The sequence below is a fragment of the Cyclopterus lumpus genome, chromosome 7 (assembly GCF_009769545.1).
Source record: "Cyclopterus lumpus isolate fCycLum1 chromosome 7, fCycLum1.pri, whole genome shotgun sequence".
NCBI lineage: Eukaryota > Metazoa > Chordata > Actinopteri > Perciformes > Cyclopteridae > Cyclopterus > Cyclopterus lumpus.
This window is the reverse complement of record NC_046972.1, coordinates 6,361,220-6,381,723: the sequence shown is the minus strand read 5'-3', so window position 1 is coordinate 6,381,723 and position 20,504 is coordinate 6,361,220. Positions and strand designations below refer to the sequence as shown.

At 43.8% G+C, this 20,504-nt stretch overlaps 2 protein-coding genes across 2 annotated transcripts; one reads left to right on the top strand and one right to left on the bottom strand.

Annotated features, from left to right (window-relative positions):
- On the top strand, positions 1-7,713 carry nr1h5 (nuclear receptor subfamily 1, group H, member 5). The gene is made up of 10 exons (XM_034538306.1): positions 1-258; positions 3,077-3,475; positions 3,578-3,718; positions 3,843-3,967; positions 5,428-5,526; positions 5,618-5,714; positions 6,122-6,238; positions 6,327-6,416; positions 6,518-6,631; positions 6,827-7,713. Exons 1-10 carry the CDS (start codon positions 162-164, stop codon positions 7,027-7,029), a joined length of 1,482 nt encoding a protein of 493 aa, XP_034394197.1. The 5' UTR covers positions 1-161; the 3' UTR covers positions 7,030-7,713.
- A 1,165-nt stretch (positions 7,714-8,878) lies between these two features.
- On the bottom strand, positions 8,879-20,246 carry brpf3b (bromodomain and PHD finger containing, 3b). Its single transcript, XM_034538305.1, has 13 exons — positions 19,850-20,246; positions 17,166-18,727; positions 16,867-17,029; positions 16,568-16,699; positions 15,488-15,616; positions 14,777-15,089; positions 13,184-13,477; positions 11,920-12,507; positions 11,369-11,450; positions 11,194-11,282; positions 10,968-11,062; positions 10,567-10,721; positions 8,879-10,116 (listed from the first exon to the last, which is right to left on the bottom strand). Exons 2-13 carry the CDS (start codon positions 18,701-18,703, stop codon positions 9,933-9,935), a joined length of 3,762 nt encoding a protein of 1,253 aa, XP_034394196.1. The 5' UTR covers positions 18,704-18,727; positions 19,850-20,246; the 3' UTR covers positions 8,879-9,932.
- Between the last annotated feature and the right edge of the window lie 258 nt (positions 20,247-20,504).

The window sequence follows — 20,504 nt, the reverse complement described above, 5'->3', positions numbered from 1 at the left end:
GCATCCTGGGGATAGAGGAATGTTTCTGCACTTCCCAGATCCTTCATGTCTGTGAATCCTCTGAGTAATTGACTGTGTGTGTGTGTGTGTTTATGTCTTTGCAAGTGCGTGTGTGAAGATAAATCCTGTATTACTTGGTGGAGAGAGGATATTCTGTCCAGATGAGAGAGTGGACTGAGTTGGAGATGAGCTTTTCGGCAGGGGGGTTTCTCTCCGCCTCGGACGGTTACTGCTCAACAGAGCAGCTCCAGTATTATGGTGAGTCCACCTTTCTTTTTGCCTTCACTTTCTCTTCTCCCTCTATTTTTTTCTTTTTCTTTTACAATAATAGATACAACACTGAAGCTGGAATGTCTTAGCTGGACTGTTGGTATTTGACACCAATACATTTAAACCAGGAAGTACAGAAAAGACTAAATATACAGACGTGAGTGTTAATGTCTTATGTGATCTGAATGTGTGGAGACTTCCAGTGTTCTCAGTCAATGGTACATTTATTAAAATTACGTTTTATAGCATTATTGGTTCCTGGTTTATTTCTAATCAACTATGTTTTAAATGGGGTGGTTCACCCAAATTCATGAAACAAATTTTCTCACTTACTGCAGATAGTTTTGATTGAATTTCTTCCCGTTTTCGATATTCGCTTCTAAGATGTCAGACTCTGGAGCTCATGAGGATGTAATGCACTTATTGTAAGTCGCTTTGGATAAAAGTGTCAGCTAAATGACATGTAATGTAATGTAAAGGAGGACAGGCCCACTAGACTGCCGTCACACCAGTCCTAACCTGATTACTCAAATCTACTCGAGTTTATATTCACTATTTCTGACCATTATAATAAAACGGCATTATTGAGTCAGAGTGCTGTGACTTTTGATCTACTATTCTAGTTTCACATCCCATTTTCACTGGCGTCTCACAAAAGCTATGTAGGATGCCTTTAACGGTGCAGAACTAGACATCCAGAGCATTAACTTAGCAGCAAAGCAGCAGTGGGTCATTTATACATCAAAATGTTATACAACAAGGATGTGACTGAACTCTCACAGTTGATGAATGAACGTCGAGCGTTTATTTACCGCCTCTGAGAACTCGCTGCCATGAAAAAAAAAAGAAAAAAGGTTCTTGAGGCGTCTCAGCCGGCTCCATGTATTCGCAACACGCGGGGAGGCCGAGTGTGCATCGGAGGATCTATTTATACTGACGTGTATCATCGACAAATTCCCCATGTTGTCTGCCTCCAGGAGGAGGGGGAGGAGGGGGTGGAGGGGGTGGAGGGGGTGGAGGGGGTGGAGGCGCAGCTATGGGGGGTGGTTTGCTGGTGTTGTTTGGCTCCGTAGTGCGTGGGATGGAGGGGAGGCTGAGGAGTGTTTAGACAGTGTTCCAATGGTTTACAAACAGTGCCCCCGCCCACCCCCCACCCCCCAAACCATCGCCGCCACGGTCTGATAAAGACAGAAAACATCTGGAGAGAGAGAACGAAAGGACAAAAGGATGGACAGAGGGCGGGTTCATAAGTGCCCCCTTTAAAGTGATGATTGGGATATTTACTCGATCCAGGGTGTCGATGAACTTAATGCACCCGTTTTCTGCGTCTACTGTCTTTTGTCACGAACTCCTCCAGAAAAGGTTCTCCAAGTTGAAAACATTGATACCACTTTCTCAAATAACTTGTGATCGGCCATCTCTTTTCTTTTTTTTTGACCGAGCCTTGTGACTTTTCAACAAAAATACAGTAGCTTGTCACAGCCACTTCTTTAAAAAGGCTCTTTCTCACAGGAGCCTCTGACTGGGAGGCTTTTCTAAGCTCTTTGGATCCAGGCATTGTCATCAGCGTCGTCTCTGCTGAGGCCATACTAGGGACTAAAGGACAGTCTATCAAGACCTTTGCCTGCTTTGATTTCAAACATTCATATTAGTTTTTTCTCCTGTGATTCCAATCACTTAAGTTCTTCTTTAGCAACGCAAACCTACAAGGAGGGTTGTTACGTTTCCCCGTCAAAGTTTGAAGGCACACATTTTTAGGGAAGACACATTTTCCATATAATTGGATTGACTTTGGCCCCCACCTCGTGTCTGAGACTCCTGACGGTGAGTTTAATCAGCGCATAAAAGATCCCACAGCAGTCCCAGTAGTACTGGTCCAGCTGTTCCTTCAGAGGCTGCCAGTGGTCACACATGTTTTCTCAAAGGAGACCGGACTTGCGCAAACACAAGCTGCTGATACACGCTCGGAGACGTTTCAGTCCGTCACAACATGGAACGGCCGTTACAGGCTGAATGAAGCATCCAGAAAAAGGGATAAAAAACGTGTTTGGCACTTGGAGCTCTCAGCTGCATCCTGTTTCAGAAAATTCAAAAGGCCATCTCTGCTTTTTATTATATCCCCCAAGAACATTAAAAGCAGTCACACGAGTCACGTGAGACCACATTCCTGTGACGCTCTTTGACTTTGGTCATTCACGTTTCTGTTCTGGATAATTGCACTTGTTCAAGCCATTGATCTGCAAATCCAAAAACAACAATGTTTTCCTCCGTCTCTTGATGGTTTCTGACTTTTCTGCCCCGTCTGTGGAATTCAGCACCAACCCCCATTGGCTCCTGCTCAACACATGAAGCTGTAAAAACCAGTCACATACAGTATAGTCAGTTTTAGATTTTCAAAAAGCTCAGTAATTCTTTTGCTGGTCACTTTTAGCAAATGTTACTGAACTGGGAGTAATTAGGGCATTTGTTGGGCACTATTCTTTTAGCTGTGGATGAATACATATTTGGTGTTTGTGAGATTGACTCAAAATGTACTACCAGTGCAACGGTGTGACACATTGATATGTTTCTCATTTTGGAGAACAGAGGAACGGGATACATATATCAGGCTTCAGCCACACAGACATATCCTGTTGGTACATGTCTTTCCATGAGGTTCGTTGACAATGATAAAAAATATAAAATAACATCCATGTGTCAGTTACGGAGAAAAAGGCAGTTTTATTTGATAGAACGGGCAGAAAGGCAGCACCAGTGAAGATGCACTATAATCTTTCCCCTGGAAATCCACCCTTTTCTATTTCAGACATGCTGGCTGACCCTCTGGGATACCCCCTTCAGGACCCTGACCTTCAGCTGCTCCCTTGCAGCCAACAACAGTACAGCCCCGCCAACGTGCCCTTCTCCCTCTATGGCTCTCCGCCCTCCTCCACCTCCTCTCCGTCCTCTTCCTCTTCCTCCTCGCAGCCCTGCCATCCTCCGTACCACTACAGCCCTCATTGCCTGGAGGCCCCCTGTGATCCCAGCCTTGAGCCCCACTGCGGGGTCCTGGCTCAGGGGTTCGGAGCGGGGGGACTGCCCCTGGGGCGGAGGATGCGGGTGGTGTCGGGAGGGAAGGGAAGAGGTCAGGAAGAGCTGTGTGTGGTGTGTGGAGATAAAGCGTCGGGGTATCACTACAACGCTCTTACCTGTGAGGGATGCAAAGGTATTTCTCACTTTCCAATTTGTGTTAATAACTTTTCTCCATATAGTTAATCTAGAGAGGTTTTATTTCACCTGGTCCTTCTTTCTGCTTCTTCACTTGAAGGTTTCTTTCGCCGTAGTGTGACTAAAAAGGCTGTGTATCAATGTAAGAGTGGCGGTGGCTGTGAGATGGACATGTACATGAGGAGGAAGTGCCAAGACTGTCGGCTGAGGAAGTGCCGCGCTGTGGGGATGCTGGCTGAGTGTAAGCGACTTCTGCTGTGATTTAACTTAAGAGGAAAGTAATGATGGGAGTCATCAATACCTGCTTCAACAATAGGCGTTTAACTGATTTGACTCGAGTCTCAAGATGCATATTCTTTCCCTAGGCCTTCTGACAGAGGTGCAGTGCCAGTCCAAACGACTGAGGAAAGGCGGTAAGGTCAGAGGACACAAGGAAGAGGAGAACACAGACAACAAGAGGGTCAGCTCTACCAGCAGGCTACCCGGACAGGTAATAGAAAGCAGGGCTGACCCAGTCTGCTTGTTAGCCAGTGGCACTGGCATGGCCATTTTGGGTCCAGACTGAAATATCTCAACAGCTATTTTATGGATTGTCATGAGATTTTAAAGACATTCATGGTCCCCAGAGGATGAATCCTACTAACTTTGGCGATCCCCTCGACTTTTCATGTACTGTGTATGTATGTAGTGCTAATTGACCCTTCTCTAAGCCTGCTCGGTCGAGCAGTCCGAGCTACCATGGAGCCCACACTGTCACTAACTGCAGTCCAGGAAGAAATATGATCACATTATTTGTAAAAGCAGCATGTGTATTCAGCTCCACTGGGTTTTATGTAGAAACGTAACATTAGGGAAATATATGACTCCTTACAACCTCTCTGGGTAACGATTATCACTGTTACACAATGTTTAACCATGACGAGCTCCGAATCCATAAAAAATAGGCTGAAAAGGAAGAAAACCTGAAACAATTGCATCAGAGTCTATGAAGCTGGATGTTAGCTCCCTGGTCATAGCTGGCCGATGCTACGCTATGATTGGGAAGTCTGCGTTCAGACGGCAGGACTTAGCAAAGGGTCGATCCGCTAGTGTTAGTTACACGTTAGGTTGAAGGATAGTTTATTATTATTTAATGGTTGGTTTGTCGTTTGGTTATAGTTAAGAGTGGGGGATTAGCACGGTACATGTCATTTTATTTTGCCGTATTGATACAGTGTATTGATTTTCTAGACCGAACAGCTTGTTCAGTCAGTGCTTGTTTTAGCCTAATCTAGAAAATGAAACTCTTGGCAAACTCAGTTTTGCCATTAAGCCGTCCTGCTCATTCATTTGCAACATTGCACACATTGGCTTCGAAATGTCATATTAATTGTCAAGTGATAGGGTGTCATAAAAAAGACTTAGTATCATGTATTTAAAGAAAATGTCTGAAAAATTTAATTTTAAAAAGTCATAAAAGAGATTACCTTGGTAAGATAGAAAAATGTCACAAAATGAACGCCATAAAAAAGACAAAGTAAAAAATGTCATAACATATTATGATGTGAAAATGTCATAAATACGTAATTGTATAGTATGTCACTAAAAGTCATCAAACATGTCACTAAAAAGTCATAGTATAATATGTCTTACCAAATGTCATAGTATAGGATGCCAGACGACATGTCAAAAAAAGGTCACGAGAAATGTCAAATATGTCATATATGCCTTAAAATGTGAGAAAAACATCATAGAAAGTCATAGTTTGTCACACAAAAATATGGTATGTCATACACAAATAGTCTAATATATATTAAAGTACACAACAAATTTCCCAGTATATGTCATAAGAAAACATCAGAAGGTGGAAGCCATGCAAATGTACTTTAAATCATAGTTTTAAGATGGGGAAGTTATACCATAATCCTTATACTGTCTTAACCATATGTCGTTAACTTCCATCTACCTCAGGCTTTGTCTGCCAGTCTAACCCGAGAACAGAAGTACCTTGTGGACAGGATGGTGGAGGCCCATCAGCTGTACACAGCACAGGACAGCAGCCGCTGCAGGGTAGGTCCCCCCAGGAAACAGCTGTGCCCCCCCCAAACCCAGTTCCATGTCTACATTGCCCCTTAATGGTTGCTTGTGTCTGTCTGCTCAGTTGCTTGAGTGGTCGTGTACAGAAGAAGGCGAGGGCTTGTCTGACGTCGCGTCGCCACAACTGCAACGGCTGCAACAGTTTGCCAGGACAGTGCCGGGTGAGCTCGATGGGACGATGTGACCTTCAGAATCTGTGACGTGTAATAAATAGAAGATAGTTTTTTTTCATGTTTAAATAACTTAACAGAAACGTGGAGAAGGAGCATGTGATGCGTAATAACACCACGTATAAATAAAGACTTCCAAAGACGCACTTGTTGGCACACTTCCGTTGTGAAGTTTTGTATTTAAGTAGTTTAAAGGACATACAGAACCACAATATGGTAAAGATGTACGGATACTGCCGTCCATCGTCATTACCGCTGCGTCCAGCGAGTGATGAAGAGGCGTATGAGGGAGTAAAAACGTGGAAATACAAAATAGAACTTCATCAAATTCTGCTGAGTTGTCACAAAAATCAAATAAATGTGACGCATCAAAACTAATAACGATGTTCCCCTCACAGGGTTTGACCTCCTGGACTTTCCTGACCAGAGCTCTCTCTTGTCCATCTCTTCGCTGGAGGTCATGTTCCTGCTCTCAGCACAGCAGTTCTCCCACAACCCAACTAGCCCCAGTCCAGGTGAGCACGAACACACACACACACACACACGCACACACACACAATTCTAGTTCAGTTTGATACTTTGTTTTTTTCCCTCTAATATCAGCCCTGCAGATTTTCAGCATGTCATCACACAACTGGTTGAGAAATGTAGCGTCAAAGGAAAACATCCACAGTGGGATGCCGGTCAATTCAGGTGGGTCCCTCACTCAGAAAATATCCACGATTTTGTATGTTCAAGGTGTAAAAGAAAAGAAGAAAGAACAATTCCCTATTTCTATTTGCTGGTGTGAACAGGTGGCAGTGAGGATCTCTTGGGGCCGGTGCTCAACTTCTTCCACAGCATGGCAACGCTGCGAGTGACGGAGGCAGAATACGCCCTGCTCACGGCAACAGCTCTGCTCTGCTCAGGTACAGCCCAGCAATCTGTATTCCACTGTACATGATTAGTACACACACACACACACACACACACACCTGGAGCACTTCAGCAGGATGACGTAGGGTCACGGCTTAAAATGGTTTGGTTGTGTAACTTCTGACTCAGTAAGTGTCCGGATACAGACGCCACACATCCCGGCTCTCTCTTTGTCCCCCGTTCTACAGACCGTGCGTCCCTGCAGGCAGCCAGCTGCATTGAGAGAATGCAGGAACTGATCCTGGATCTGCTATCCAGGGTGTGTGGGGCCCAGGCTGGGGCCGCGCGAGGGGGGCCACAGCGGTTCGGGCGCCTGCTGGGCCGACTGACAGAGCTGCGAACCCTTCGCCACAACTACCTCCTGCTGACGAGACGGCAGCCTGGACACTGACGGAGGAACCACCACGGGGCTCGTGTTTGAATTGACGGACTAGAAGTGTTTCCACCGATGATCAGACTGTGATGGACGCTTTGGTCTCTCTCACACACACACACACACACACACACACTTATTGAATTTTAGCTTATGATGGGACTGAAATGTGTTTGTAGTTTGTTTGGACAAGGGATATTTTATCAGCCTTTTTTTATATAACTGTTGTATACATTTACAATTAACAGTACTTTTCACTATGCTGAATATTGTTAGAATAACAATTAAACGCTGTGTGCTGGCTGGAGTTGACCAGTGGAAAAGGTCAGCGCCTTAATGGACATCACTTCCTGAGGGTTTGAGCTGATGGGCTGAATCCTTGATGGAAAGCATTTCAATATTATTGTGATTATTGAATGCAAATTTATATTACTATGATTTAAAAAGCAACAACATAAAACTGCACTGAGTTTCCCCAACAGGTTTTTAATAGACAATTTATTTCTCAAAATGTGGAAATGCTATTGAGACTAAATATGTTGTAGAAATATACAGGTAGTGCAAGCTTAAGGTATATTTTCTCCTTTAATAATTATGGAGCTCTCGACAATAAAGTGGATATTCAACAATGAGCGATGGCGGTTGGTTTTGTGTGAAATCCAAACGCCAATATACAATAACAATGGACTCAATGTGCTGTATGCTCCGAATGTATACAAAAAGACATGAAATACCAGAGTATGGTACATTAAAAAATACTTTTGTATTACTTTTTAAAAATACTATGACTTTTTTCGACAACATTCTATGACTCCCATCAGGTGGACAAATTCAGACGGCATCATTTATCATTCATCTCAAGGCACTTTTCTTTCTCATAGTTTCAACACGGGGAAGTTATATCCTCATCCTGGTACAGGTCTAACCTCGTTAACACTGCAATATATAATGAGATAGTTTAATAGACAGTTTATGATGAGGACATCGGATCAGGAGGCCTCCTGGGCTCCTTTAGTGGTTTTCTGGGCATGTCCAACTCGTGAGGCGCGTCGGGGTCGACCCAGAACACGCTGGGGAGATCACATACCTCGTCTGGCCCTGGGAATGCCTCAGGAGCTTCACCATCTCCTTTCTGGTGTGTTCACTGAATCCAGACTCTCACTCAGAAAACTTCTAAGCTCCTACAGGCTTAAAAATAATGAACAAACTGTTTCCATTCGCTGGAGCGAACAGGAGGCAGCGAGGACCTCCTCTGTGACGGAGGCTGAACACACCCGCTCACTACAGCAGCTCTCAGATCAGCCATCTGTACCTTCGGTCTGAAATAAGCCATTCGGCTGTCAAGATATGCAAATCCTCTATTCCACTGTAAATAATCAGTAGAAACCCATCTGGAATAGTCAAGATCACACCTTAATTAATTAACGAATCAGGCTTAAAGTGGCTCGGCGGACCGACGACTGACAACAATTTCACAACATTGTGCAACACGTCAGTCCATGTTTGCATGCGCAGGACTTTTTTTATCCGATATTGATCCGACTGTTCAATATTTGTTGGGTCTTCTTCTTTCTGTTAACTTCAGTTCAGCAGTCATTGTTGAGTTTGAGCTTATGATGGGACTGAAATGCGTTTGTGGATTGCTGCCGTTTGTTTGGACAAGGTCTTTTTATTTTATTTATGAAAGTTTTAACTACTTTCCATGATGCTGATCGTCGTTACCGTCAGTCAGTGGAAAAGAGAACGTTTGGACTGAAACCGGAAATATCACTTCCACCACACCTGCTTTTTTAAAGTAGTGATCATTATTAAATACTAAACAATGGCTTTTCTCACTTTTGGTTTTAAAAAGAAAAAAATTGAAAAGTAATCCCAAAAGGTTTTTAATAGAGCATTTATTTCCCAAAAATGTGGAAATACTTGTTTTGACAAAATATTTGGTTAGCAGCTAAAATATGCACATATTACAAGCTTATAAAAAGGTGTATTTTTCCATTTGATAAAATGTGACTCTTGACAATAAATAGGATATTCTGGGGGGTCAACAGTGGCGGCTGGTAAAATCACCACCAAACCAAATGTGAACTTTATCTGTTAAAATGTTGGCTGTAAATTTGTTTTCTTAAACTTCACTCCATTTGTTTTAAATAACACCAACTCTCACCAATATAACTTTATTTCTATAGTTCTGTATCCCATAAATAAATTATTTCTCTCTGTATCAAAAAGAGAATTCAAATATAAAGAACAATTGGCTCATTGTAATGTATGTTCTGAATGCACACGCACACACGCACACACACACACACACAGTACACTGCAGCAAGTCAGGAATTAATTCATCTTCACAAATATACACAGCCCCTTTGCCCCTTGTGGGTTGATTGAAATACGCATTTTAAAAACGGCAACATTAAATTACATTGGGTTTGATAATAAACACACATATGTACACAAAGTGTGCCGTTATAATATACAAGTGTCTTTGTAAAAGATTAAAATGTAAAAAGCTATTGTATAAAAGATGGCAGTGATCCATTCATTCTTCTTCTGCGTGTCATATAAATATGTCAAATCTCTTTTCTGACAGTTTGATTCCTTGGCAGTAGCGTTATACAAAGAAGAGGGAATTCCAATACACACAAACACACACACACACAAACACACCGTTTCACATCCAGGTAAGCAGATACCTCGATACATCCCTCTGAACGGGGATTTAATGCTTACCGACCGCAGCAACGTGGGACCTCAAGGTAACGTTATCGAGAGCTCTGTGTGTGAGTCAGACACTAGTGGTTTGGGAACGTACAGTCCAGGACTCTATTCCACTGGCGGTAAGACGACCTGCAGCTTTAAGACCAAAACAGAGATGCATAGTTGCTGACTGTGCGTGCACAGTGGGGGCTCGCCGTCGCCCTCTACAGGTAGTTGGAGGCGACAAAGCCGTGGCTGTGGCTGACTCGGCTCTGGTGGATCACGGCACGGTCGTACGCCACCTGGACCGACTTGCGGATGCTGGACTTGCGACCCTCCATTATGCGCAGCTTGTCCGCCGTGTCGTCTACACCCAAGGCGGTCACTTTGTCTCGCGGGAGCCACTGCCTGCAGTACCAGAAACAGACGGTGACGACTTTCACTGCTTTAGGACCATTTAATGGATATATATATATATATATATATATATATATATATATATATATATATATACTTTATTCATCCCCAGGGGGAATGTTGTTGATAATATTTGTGTTCAATGTAATTATCTACAATATATACAAACTAATTTAAAGAAAAGGCAAACAATAATAAATAATCATCACCATCATTCTGATCCTCCTTGACTGGACAATTCACCCAGCTGAAATGCATTCTGATCTTATACAGTATATACACACACATATATATACATACATACGTGTATATATATATATATGTGTGTATATATATATATGTGTGTATATATATATATATATATATATATATATATATATATATATATATATATATATATATATATATATATATATATATATATAAGCGTGTACCCCTCACCATGTCCGCTTGTTGTCAAAGAAGAGCACCAGGTAGAGCCGCTCATTGGCCTCCTCCTGCCTCTGCTCCCCCAGACAGAGGACCTCTTTGGGTGGGACAGGGATGGGCACCCCGTTGTGCAGCATGCCCTCCTCTGGCATCTCTGGGTCGATGATCTGGAACGAACAGTCAAGAAGTTCTTAGGTCCGTTTCTAGTGCTGCTCTCTCACAAACGGCTGTTCTGTGGTCCCAGGAAGCTCCTTATTTAGATCTAGATTTGGTTTTATATCACAGTGAAACTCACTTGAATTTCTCAAGATGTTTGGTGAAAACTGCCAACAAGTATCCAAGGGAGCTACACCATCTGTTGACGGCTCATATTAGATGGTGCGTCATTAACGTTTAAAAGAATACAGGCTTACCAGAGCAGGATAGGAGGGATATCCCCGACACTTGGCCCACACAAGATCTAGGGACTCCAGCTCCGTCCCGTCCGCAGACATTAGACTGCCGTTGCCTGCAAAACAGCAACAGATAGCAAAATAATTTCTTCTAATAAGAAAAAGATAGGGGACACTTGAGAATGATGGTACACAGCAGAAAGAAATTCATGTGAACTGAGACGTGTGTTTAACAAAACAAACATACCAGTATAATCAAAGTCTCCATTGACGATCTCCAGAAAGGGAACTTTGGAAAGAGCTGGTTTCCCGAGGCTTCGTTTGGGTGGTGAGCTACTGGAAGACAATGTCACCGTCAATGTGTTGTCACTCATTACCAATCGCAACCAAACAACCACCGACACGGCTGCACCGTGTCTTACATTTCTTTGTGCAGGACTGGACACGGGCTGTACTCGGAGTCGGACCCGCCATCTTTGTGCTTGTTAAAACCGTTGGTCAGTCCTGAAAAGCAAATGAGAAAATTCTGAGAACAATCTCAGAAGACCAGGAGGAAAGCTAGATAGAAAAGGGCACGCCGACAGACGGATATATGCGGTCCCATTTCAGTCACAATGATAAAACATCGCCAATCAGTGCAAAAGGGGACAGCGCACAATGATCGCACATAATGCAGGGGGGGTCGGGTGTAAGGGTAGAGGGAAACAAACAAGTTCTGATGCTGTGATCAGTGATCAGTAGCGTTTCCTCACAATAAAGAACAAGAACAAGGGGATGCTAACCTGATGTGGTAAACAGATATTAAAAATGGATAAAGACAGATTGAAGACAGCTCTTCCGTCTCTTGAAGAAGAGGGATTTAAAGTACAGCACGTTGATATATTACCCATGTGGACACATCTGACTGATGGTCTTCAGTGCCACAGGTAGACAGGTAGTGAACTAATGTAAGGAACAACATAAAGCCTCTCACCACTTTCCAGCGTATGATTTGGTGTCTTATCCAGCTCACTATCTGAGCACCGACTGGGGGTCCATTGATCATTGAGGGTGGGGGGTCCGGGACTTTTCTGTGGGGTCTTAGATGGAGTGGATAACGGTGTCGAGGATGGGGTACTGGCTGTGGAGTTGGGTGCTGTAGGGGCGTTGCTGGAACTGTTGTCCTGCTGCTCCTTTCCGTTCAGCAAAGGATTGTCTCTCTCTCTGAACAGCTTGGCTCCATTTTTCGCCTTTTTGAACAATACGGAGGTCCGTCGTCCAACTCCCCCGGTGGTGGGCCGCGGAGGAGCACCGAGTTCTGGCAGCCCGTTGGCCAGCGCCTGTCCTTCACTGTGCAAAATGGGGGGCGGCAACACATCCCGCTCCGGCGTTTTAGTGCAATTCATGTTCTCCGTGGTGAGGTCGACGTCCATCTTCAGGCGTTTGCAAGGCCAGCTGGGGGACCAGGGCTCCCCTGTGATTGGCCGCAGTGTGGGAGGTTCCAGAGGGGCGTCCCCGTGTCGTGGAGGAGGGGCTGGGCCGGTCAGTTCCAGTGTCGGGGGCGAAGTGGATTTGAGATCATCTGGAAGAGAGAGAAAAGTTGCATTTAATTTTCCGTCTGCATATATTTCAAATGAATGTCCATTTAGTATGTTGTGTGATGCGGTGGTGTAGTATTCACACTGGAATATGGTGTCACTTCAGAATGGTCACATCTCATTCAATCGGTTTAACAGGCTCAAAGGGAGTTGAGGTATTCTATAGGTATGGAGGACCTTATAAAGACGAGTGAATAGATAACTTTGCTCTCACAACTGGACACCAGCAACATGACAACATGGCAATATTTTAAGACTCAGCTGACACAAATCGCAGGTATTCTGCGCCGCACCTCTATGGTAGCAAGAGGCTGGACTAGCCTGGAGTCAGAAGTGGGATGACATGGCATGACGGTACGTGGCCAATGGAGAGTGGTGAGTCCATGAGAGTGATGTACAGAAGAGGTGCAGACATAGAGTGCACTGGGAGAGAGGAGTTGTGAGGCAGCCATGGCTAACGAGACTCTGTGGGCCCCTACTTACTAGACTGGAGACAGTGGGGTGGTTGGGGTTGGTGCGTGGGGGGGACCCTGGCTCAATTACCTGAGGACAATGTTCCGTTAGCTCATGTTCACAACTGTCTCATTGAAAATAAGAGGCTTTTAAAAGGTTCATGCAGGCAATGTCATACTGTTGAAACGTTCAGTGCTTATCACCCACCTTTGTCCGAGGTCGACAGGCCGTGGTCGGCCTTGGCATCTTTGTCGTCGTCATCTTCCTCCTCCTCCTCCTCGTCATCCCCGTCCTTCAGATGTCCATTGTGAAGGCTGGAGCGGTGGTGCTGGCCCTGCCTGTAGCGGATGTTGTTGATCTCGCGACGAAGCAGGCGGATGCGTCTGGTTCGGGCGCCGCTGCATCGCATGGAGGAGACAAAGTCCATCTTTTCCAACAGCTCCTTCAGCTGTTCCTCCACTGTCATATGAATCCGGTTGTCTGGATCCAGCACACTGTCAACTGGACACAACAGGAAGGGTCAGGCAGAAGGGTGAGGCGGACGGGCATGTTCCACGAAAGTACAAAAAACATTGAGTTTAATACTGATATTTGTTAACTGAACAGATTAGCTGAAGAGCAACCAATGAACTCGCAAACGAGGAACTAGATTCTGTCTCCGCTCTCAAAAAACAAGAGAGCAGAGCCCAGTACTGCCCAGTCAAATTAATTGATCATGAACCAACTCACAACTGCCAGAACTTGACTCTGTACACTGTCCACAGACACAATATACTGTAATTTCTTGAGCTACATTGTTACATCTTCAGTATGAGATGGCAAAACAATAGTGGATAGAAGAGTCAGAGAAACTCAAACACAAAACAAATTCTGAACAGTTAAATATATAATAGCCCTCCCTCTCCTGCCAAATCTCAAACCTCATTCAAATCCATCACTTCCCAGAATAAAATGTCAGACTGCACTATAGCCAACAGAGAGCATTATGCAAAGTAAGGCATGCAACCACCCCATTAACTGGTGGTGGCCACACTATTCTGCTTTCAAGCATTGTCGCTGATGTTTATGCTATTTGCAGGAAAAGAACATGAAGAACATTTCGTATTATTATACATATTCTCAGTCAGGTTGAGTGAAAAAAAGCATCCATAGTCCATATTTAGACAAACTGGAGACATTTCTGGTGTCATTTGGTTCTAAGAAACGCATCAGTGTGAGTCTGGACGAATCCCGAGTGTTTCATAAGATTCTGTGTTAAGATGCATGGGTTAAATGAGACTTGGATTAAATTGACTGTTAAATCCAAGTCTTTAGAATTTGTAAACGAATGTTTGGGTATATAGCTCCCGCTCCCCGTTTGCTTCAATTCATCAAGACGTTTCGTCTTTTTTTAGATTCTCTATTCCCCGTGGAGGCAAGAAAAGCAAAGTTTTCTTCACAAATTCAAAGTAAGTATGGGGTAAGTAAGAAGTGAAGAATCCTTTTAAAAACAAAAAGAGTGGAGTATTTAGGTACACCCAAATATAACTCACACTTTAATTCATGTCCATAATAAAGAATAACACATATCTATTTCCGTCCCATTTAATCAAATTTGAGTGGCAGTGTATTAATGTATTATCGTTGAATAGAAATAATACAACAATATTGGTAAAAGGTTTCTTGAATTGTACTGAAACATTTACCATGCATCTAAAATAAGTATCTACTCATAAGAAAGGTAGACACAGACCCTTATCTAAAGTAAAACAGATGTGTGTGGTCACATTTCCTGTCGAGTTCCACCGTTCCACCACTTACCATCCTCCCAGGTGCAGCTGTAAAAGTCTCGTTTCTGCGGCGACTCCGAGAGGTGCATGCCAGTGTTCAGGTCCAGGCCGGTGTTGGTGGCTTGGCGTTGTGAATGGCGCAGTACGGCGCCCCCCAAGTCTCTCAGACGCAGCGCTAACCGGTGGAAGACCGTGTCCTTGTTGTTGTAGAGGAGGCAGTTGGACACCATCAGGTTGAAGTCGGTCTCCAGGTCAGCCACTGAGTGGTAGGCGTGGCTCTCCAGCTTAGTGCGCATCGTGGAAAAGTCCATGGGCTGGCTGATGAACTCCAGATAGTCTGGGACCTGAGGACAAGACAACAGAACTCTAAAGGTTCACGAGGAACAGACACATATAGGCAATTCAAACACAAAAAAACTGGACTGATTTTAAAAAACTATATATATATATATATATATATATATATATATATATACTCCCACAGATACTTTGGAACTCTTTGACAGCTGTGATGGGCATGAACCTCTTTCAGTTAAATTAGCAATGCAAAAGATTACAAGCTTTGTAAGAAAAGTTGGCTAAAAAGGTATAAGCCTGTGTACCTAGAAACTTCGGGGGGAGGTTAACTGTAACGCAATAATTTGTGGGTCAAGTGCATTGGTGAATTCAGAAACTATGAACACTGTTTTCTTAATAATAATTGGTCTCTGGCAACTGGGGTTGTAACAGTGAAGTGTCTAACCTCTTTGATGTTGACGGGCTCTGCAAAGATCTGGGCTGTGTCCTTCTCCTCTAGTTGGTCCAGAGTGGAGCGAAGCAGCACCAACATTGGGGTCAACTTCATCTCCAGAGCTTCCTGGTGAACTTTGACCTGCAGTTGTCAGAGGATGTTCATGTGATGTCACCATACGTGGAAGTTGCCACCATACAAATTTCAGAAGAAAGATTTGACAGACTTCCAAGAGGCTAAAAGGAAAAGAAGCAATAGGTAACGATACTAGTGAGCGGAAATGTTAACTAACAGAGCCAATTGTTTTTCTATGAAACTTGATCAAATCTAAATATTTCTATAAAAGATGTCCACGGCCAACCAGAATATCATGCAAACTCCTCAGATTTTAACACCCGCAGCTAGTCCAGTTCATTTTCTTTAAAATCTGCCACAAAGCTCTGTCCATTCATAGCAGCCACCTGTTGGTTTTGTTTTACCACTCAGTTATATTAAAGGGATTGTATCACGTATAAAAGAGATACATATACTCTCTATAGGGGAGGCAAAGAAAAGTGTGACCATTCAAACATCTCAGATCTATAGACTACAATCTGAAAGACCCATAATTTATATTCTTTGGATCCTCAACACTTCAGATTTGAAATACTACATTCTGTAGAAGCGCAAATATTAAATTGATTAATTGTCAACTACTAAATTAACCGCAAATTATTTTGCTAATCGATTAATCAGTTTGAGTAATTTGTTTTCCGATTATTATTTTTTTAAGCAAAAAAGCTTTTATTTCAGCTTCTTAAATGTGAATATTCTGGGGTTGCTTTACTCCTCGTGACAGTAAATAGAATAAGATTGAATTGTGGACGAAACAAGATATTTTGGGCTTTGGGATATACTGGGCAACATTTTTATTTTATAGACAAGAGAAAGAAAATTCTTTACAGAATAATCAACAATGAAAATAATGACAGTATTCTGTACATTGATCTTCATAATATCAAAAGGGTAAAGGATGAAGTTAAAAGCATGAAATTGAAATGCAGTAAGTTGCCCCCCATTGTAAGCATGTGAGATTCATCCCGTGTACATTACCTGTTCTCGTTTGAGTTTCTCCCTCTTGCGGATGAGCTCCACCAACAGCCTGGCTTTCTCAAGATCATGCCGCAGCTTCTGCCAATATCTCAGTGCTTCTCTTGCAGCAGAAACCTTCTCATCCACCTCAGGCTACAAAGTACAACACATCTTTCAATAGGTATCGGATCAACACTCAATTGAGGCAATCAATTCATTTTAGAAATTGTTTGGTAGGACAATGGCTAAATAATGTCAAAATCAATCATCAGAGAACAAAAATAGTCACAGCGAGACAAGAATGTGGAACGGTTTCTTACCCAGACCGGTTCAGTCGTCCTTTGGATGTGGATGCTAGAGTGCAGATGCCGGACCAGCGGCACGCCGTTCCTCGACTGACGCTTCAGTAACCAGTAATTATGCAGCCTATGTATGAACTGTTTTTTTCTCTGAAAGAGGATTCCTTTGCAGATGATATTCAGCCTGTACAACAGAAATAAATGCAGGCTGGTCTTACTGTCAACGTAACTAACATTGGTCCAGGAATTTCCACTTATTTATATTGGTAAAAAACATATGTGCAGCATTTTATTACATTCAAAATAAAAGAAAGTCTCACCTGCTTGTGGGTATCTGAGGCACTGTCACTTGTGGTGAAGCACTGTGTTGTTCTGTTGACTCTGAGCCCTTCTTCCCCTTCTTTTTATCCAGCTTGGCATCATCTTCAGACTTCCTGCCTTTTTTTGGTGTTCTAGGGCCATCTGTGTAGGCACTCCGTCCTCTGCTAGCCCTCCCTCTGCTGCCCACCACTCTCCCTTCACTGTCCTCATCTGAAACGGCCTCTTGTCCCGGTGGTGAATGGGTCTCACAGAATGCAGTCTTTTTGACAGAGAATGTAGTCCCATTAACGTTTGTCTCTCGCACAGGATCGATCTTCATAAACAGTCCAGCACGCTGAGCACACGTGACGTGAAACGCAGTGTAACAGTTGGCCTTGTGGCACTGAATTGATGCACCACGGCCCTTCTGCTTGCACAGGTAGCAAGTCAGTTTCCAGCGTGCCGGCGGGATGTTATTGACCCCTTCCACTGGTTCCAGAAACACTGTGTTGGCAAAGCAGACCTCGGGGATCCAGATGGCACAGACTACATGTGCCCAGCGGCCGTCACTCGTTTGTTTGAAAGCGCCGCCGCGGTTCGGACATAGAACACAGTCAACGGGTTTCTGAGGGGACTGAAGGCAGCAGCGGCACAGCCACTGGCCCTCGGGGATGTAGGGGACACCATAACACTCCTGATGGACGGCCAGGTTGCAGGAGTCGCAGAAGAGGATGACATTGCTGTTGAGGCACTCATCATCCAGGCACACGCAGCAGAAGGCATCGTCGTCAATAGCACTCTGAGAGGGTGCCCGGCTGCGGGCTTCCCGGTACGCCTCCTCCTCCATCCGGTCTACCAGCAGCTCAAAGTAGTCTGGTGTGACAGCCGAGTAACCCTCTGTCGTCCGGCCAGTATTGACCATCTCCAGCCAGGCGGTGTCCTCGTCATCCATGTCATATTCTGCCTCGGCTTCCTGCTCCTCAGCTAACCGCTCAATGTAACGGTAATATGCCGTGGGCAGAGGAGGCGCTTCGACTGGCGTGAAGGTCTCTAACACGTGGAACTTAGGTTCAGGTAAGGTCATGTGCTGATGGTGTGATTCGTTAAACTTTTCAGGGGATGGTGGATGAGAATTGGGGTAGTGGTTCTTGGAAGGTGGTGGCGACTTGACAGGGGGACATTTGGCGTCTTTCCTGCGGCCCCGGGGTGTGATGGGTTTGCGAACTGTTTGGGCACTGCTGGTGGGAGGTGAGGACTGCTCACTGTTCTCCTTGTTGCTGTTACACTCAATAATGTCCTGAGCCATCATCTCATCCTCAGTAATGACCTCCAAGGGTTCCAGAATAGAAATGCGATGAAGCCTACCATCCAGTTCCACCTCTACCACCTTCTGGGCCTGGGAGTAAGACAGGGTTTCTCTGCTTGGAGACGCTTTGAGGCTGTAAGGGGATGGGGATCGCTGGCGGGCACCCCCACGCCCGCCAACTGTCCCATTGGACTTCCTGACATCAGTTCCATCCCCTGCGGCCACCTGGCCTTTTCGACGTGGCTTCCTCATAGGCCACAAGTCACACTTTACCTCCTGTTGGGATAACAAAGAAATACAATAATATAAGAAAATAGTGTTGTAGACTGTAAATAATAATAATAAATATACAAAACTTAGTTTGCATCAGACTACGCATTTGGTGGTGCTACAGTGAATTGTTAAAATGTTATGCCATAATTCCACTCTTGCGATAGTATTTTGTTGTTATCGTTGGCTTGTGTTATCTTGATTGTGTATTAATCTCCTATTCTTATCTAGCAAGCATTGGACAGCCTCATTTCTTCTCATTATTGATGTACAGGACTAAGCTCAATCTAATTCCTTTGTTAACAATGCAATAAAACTAAGTTCTTAATAGGCTTTAAATGCTTTATTTAGTCATTCAGTGCATCCCTGTCTGTGCGCTGCATTTAAATGCAGTGTTATGTGGCAGGACTATGGTCACCATCACCTGTGGTGTTAACATTCCTACACACAGCTCAACTCGCCAAACTTACTCAACCTAATTAGGTAAATGCGTTAACCAATGTATTGACAGCTGACCCAACCAACTGTCAAAATGACAGTCACTCTACACTGTCAATAGACACACGGACAGAAAAACTAAATTATCTCTCGATTATTCTCGACTTTATCTGCCAACTACCAGTGCTAGCCGCAACCAACGGCGAATCACGTCCAATCAGCTTCCAGTACGGCGTGACTGATCCACCCGAGAACCAATCAGCTTTAAGGAAACCAGATCAGTGCCCTTATTTCGGGAATAAAATGTCAGCCATATTTACAGTTTTAAACACAACTAAAAGCTCTTCTTCGGATTTAATATAATTTACAGTTCTGTACGTGCATGTTATAGCGGTGCTTTACTTCCCACTCTTGTCAAACGGGATGAGAAAGGCTCAGCATCGTGACAGTACTTGTATTCTGACATAAAAGTAGAGTTAGCTAACTTAGTTAACTAGCTAGTTAGTTAACGTTACAGATATCACGAGCTAACCTGCTAACTTTAAAAGAAAGGCAGAACTAACTTCAGCTGCCTTCTTATATTTAAACGTTGACAAGGTGCAGAACATGTTGCCATATTAATAATTGACCAAATGTAACAAGTCGCTCTATAATAAAGAAACAGTACGTAGCAAACTTAAGCCATCTTACCTATTATGGCAACTGACTGACACAGGTAGCTCGACAGCCGGCGGTCTGGAGCCGCTTCTACAGCAATGGTTGCCTACAATAATGGTTGCCAACAGCAATGGTTGCCTACAGTAATGGTTGCCGAGCCAGCCGCCTTACTTGCTGTACTCTCGAAGCTAACAGCTAACTACCAGCCAGCTACAGTTTCCTGGCACAGCCGGTATATTTCTCTATTTTATACCGCTTCCGTTTGTTTACAACAAGGCGTTTGGAAGGCAAACAGTCAACCCCAAAGGTTTACTGAGAACACGAGGAACACATTTGCATTAATAAGCCGACAAACAGCTTATTGTCGATTAAATGTTGTGAGAAGGAGGACTACTAGCATCCTTCGGCTAGCTGGCTCACTGTTTGGACTCCTGAGAATGTGCTAAAACGATACTAGCCCGAGAAAAAACACATGACTTCCGGATACGCGTTTCAAAATAAATTGTTTTCAACGTGTCACAATTAATACGACTCAGAATTAAATCGTATTTTTCCCTCCTCTATCAACATTTCCTGTTGTAACACATTTTATTGATATGTTTGATCTATTCCATCCACTTACAGGGAATATCACCTTCAGTGTTTGTTTATTTCAGCTGTCTGGTTTGTTTTTTAAACGAGAAAATCC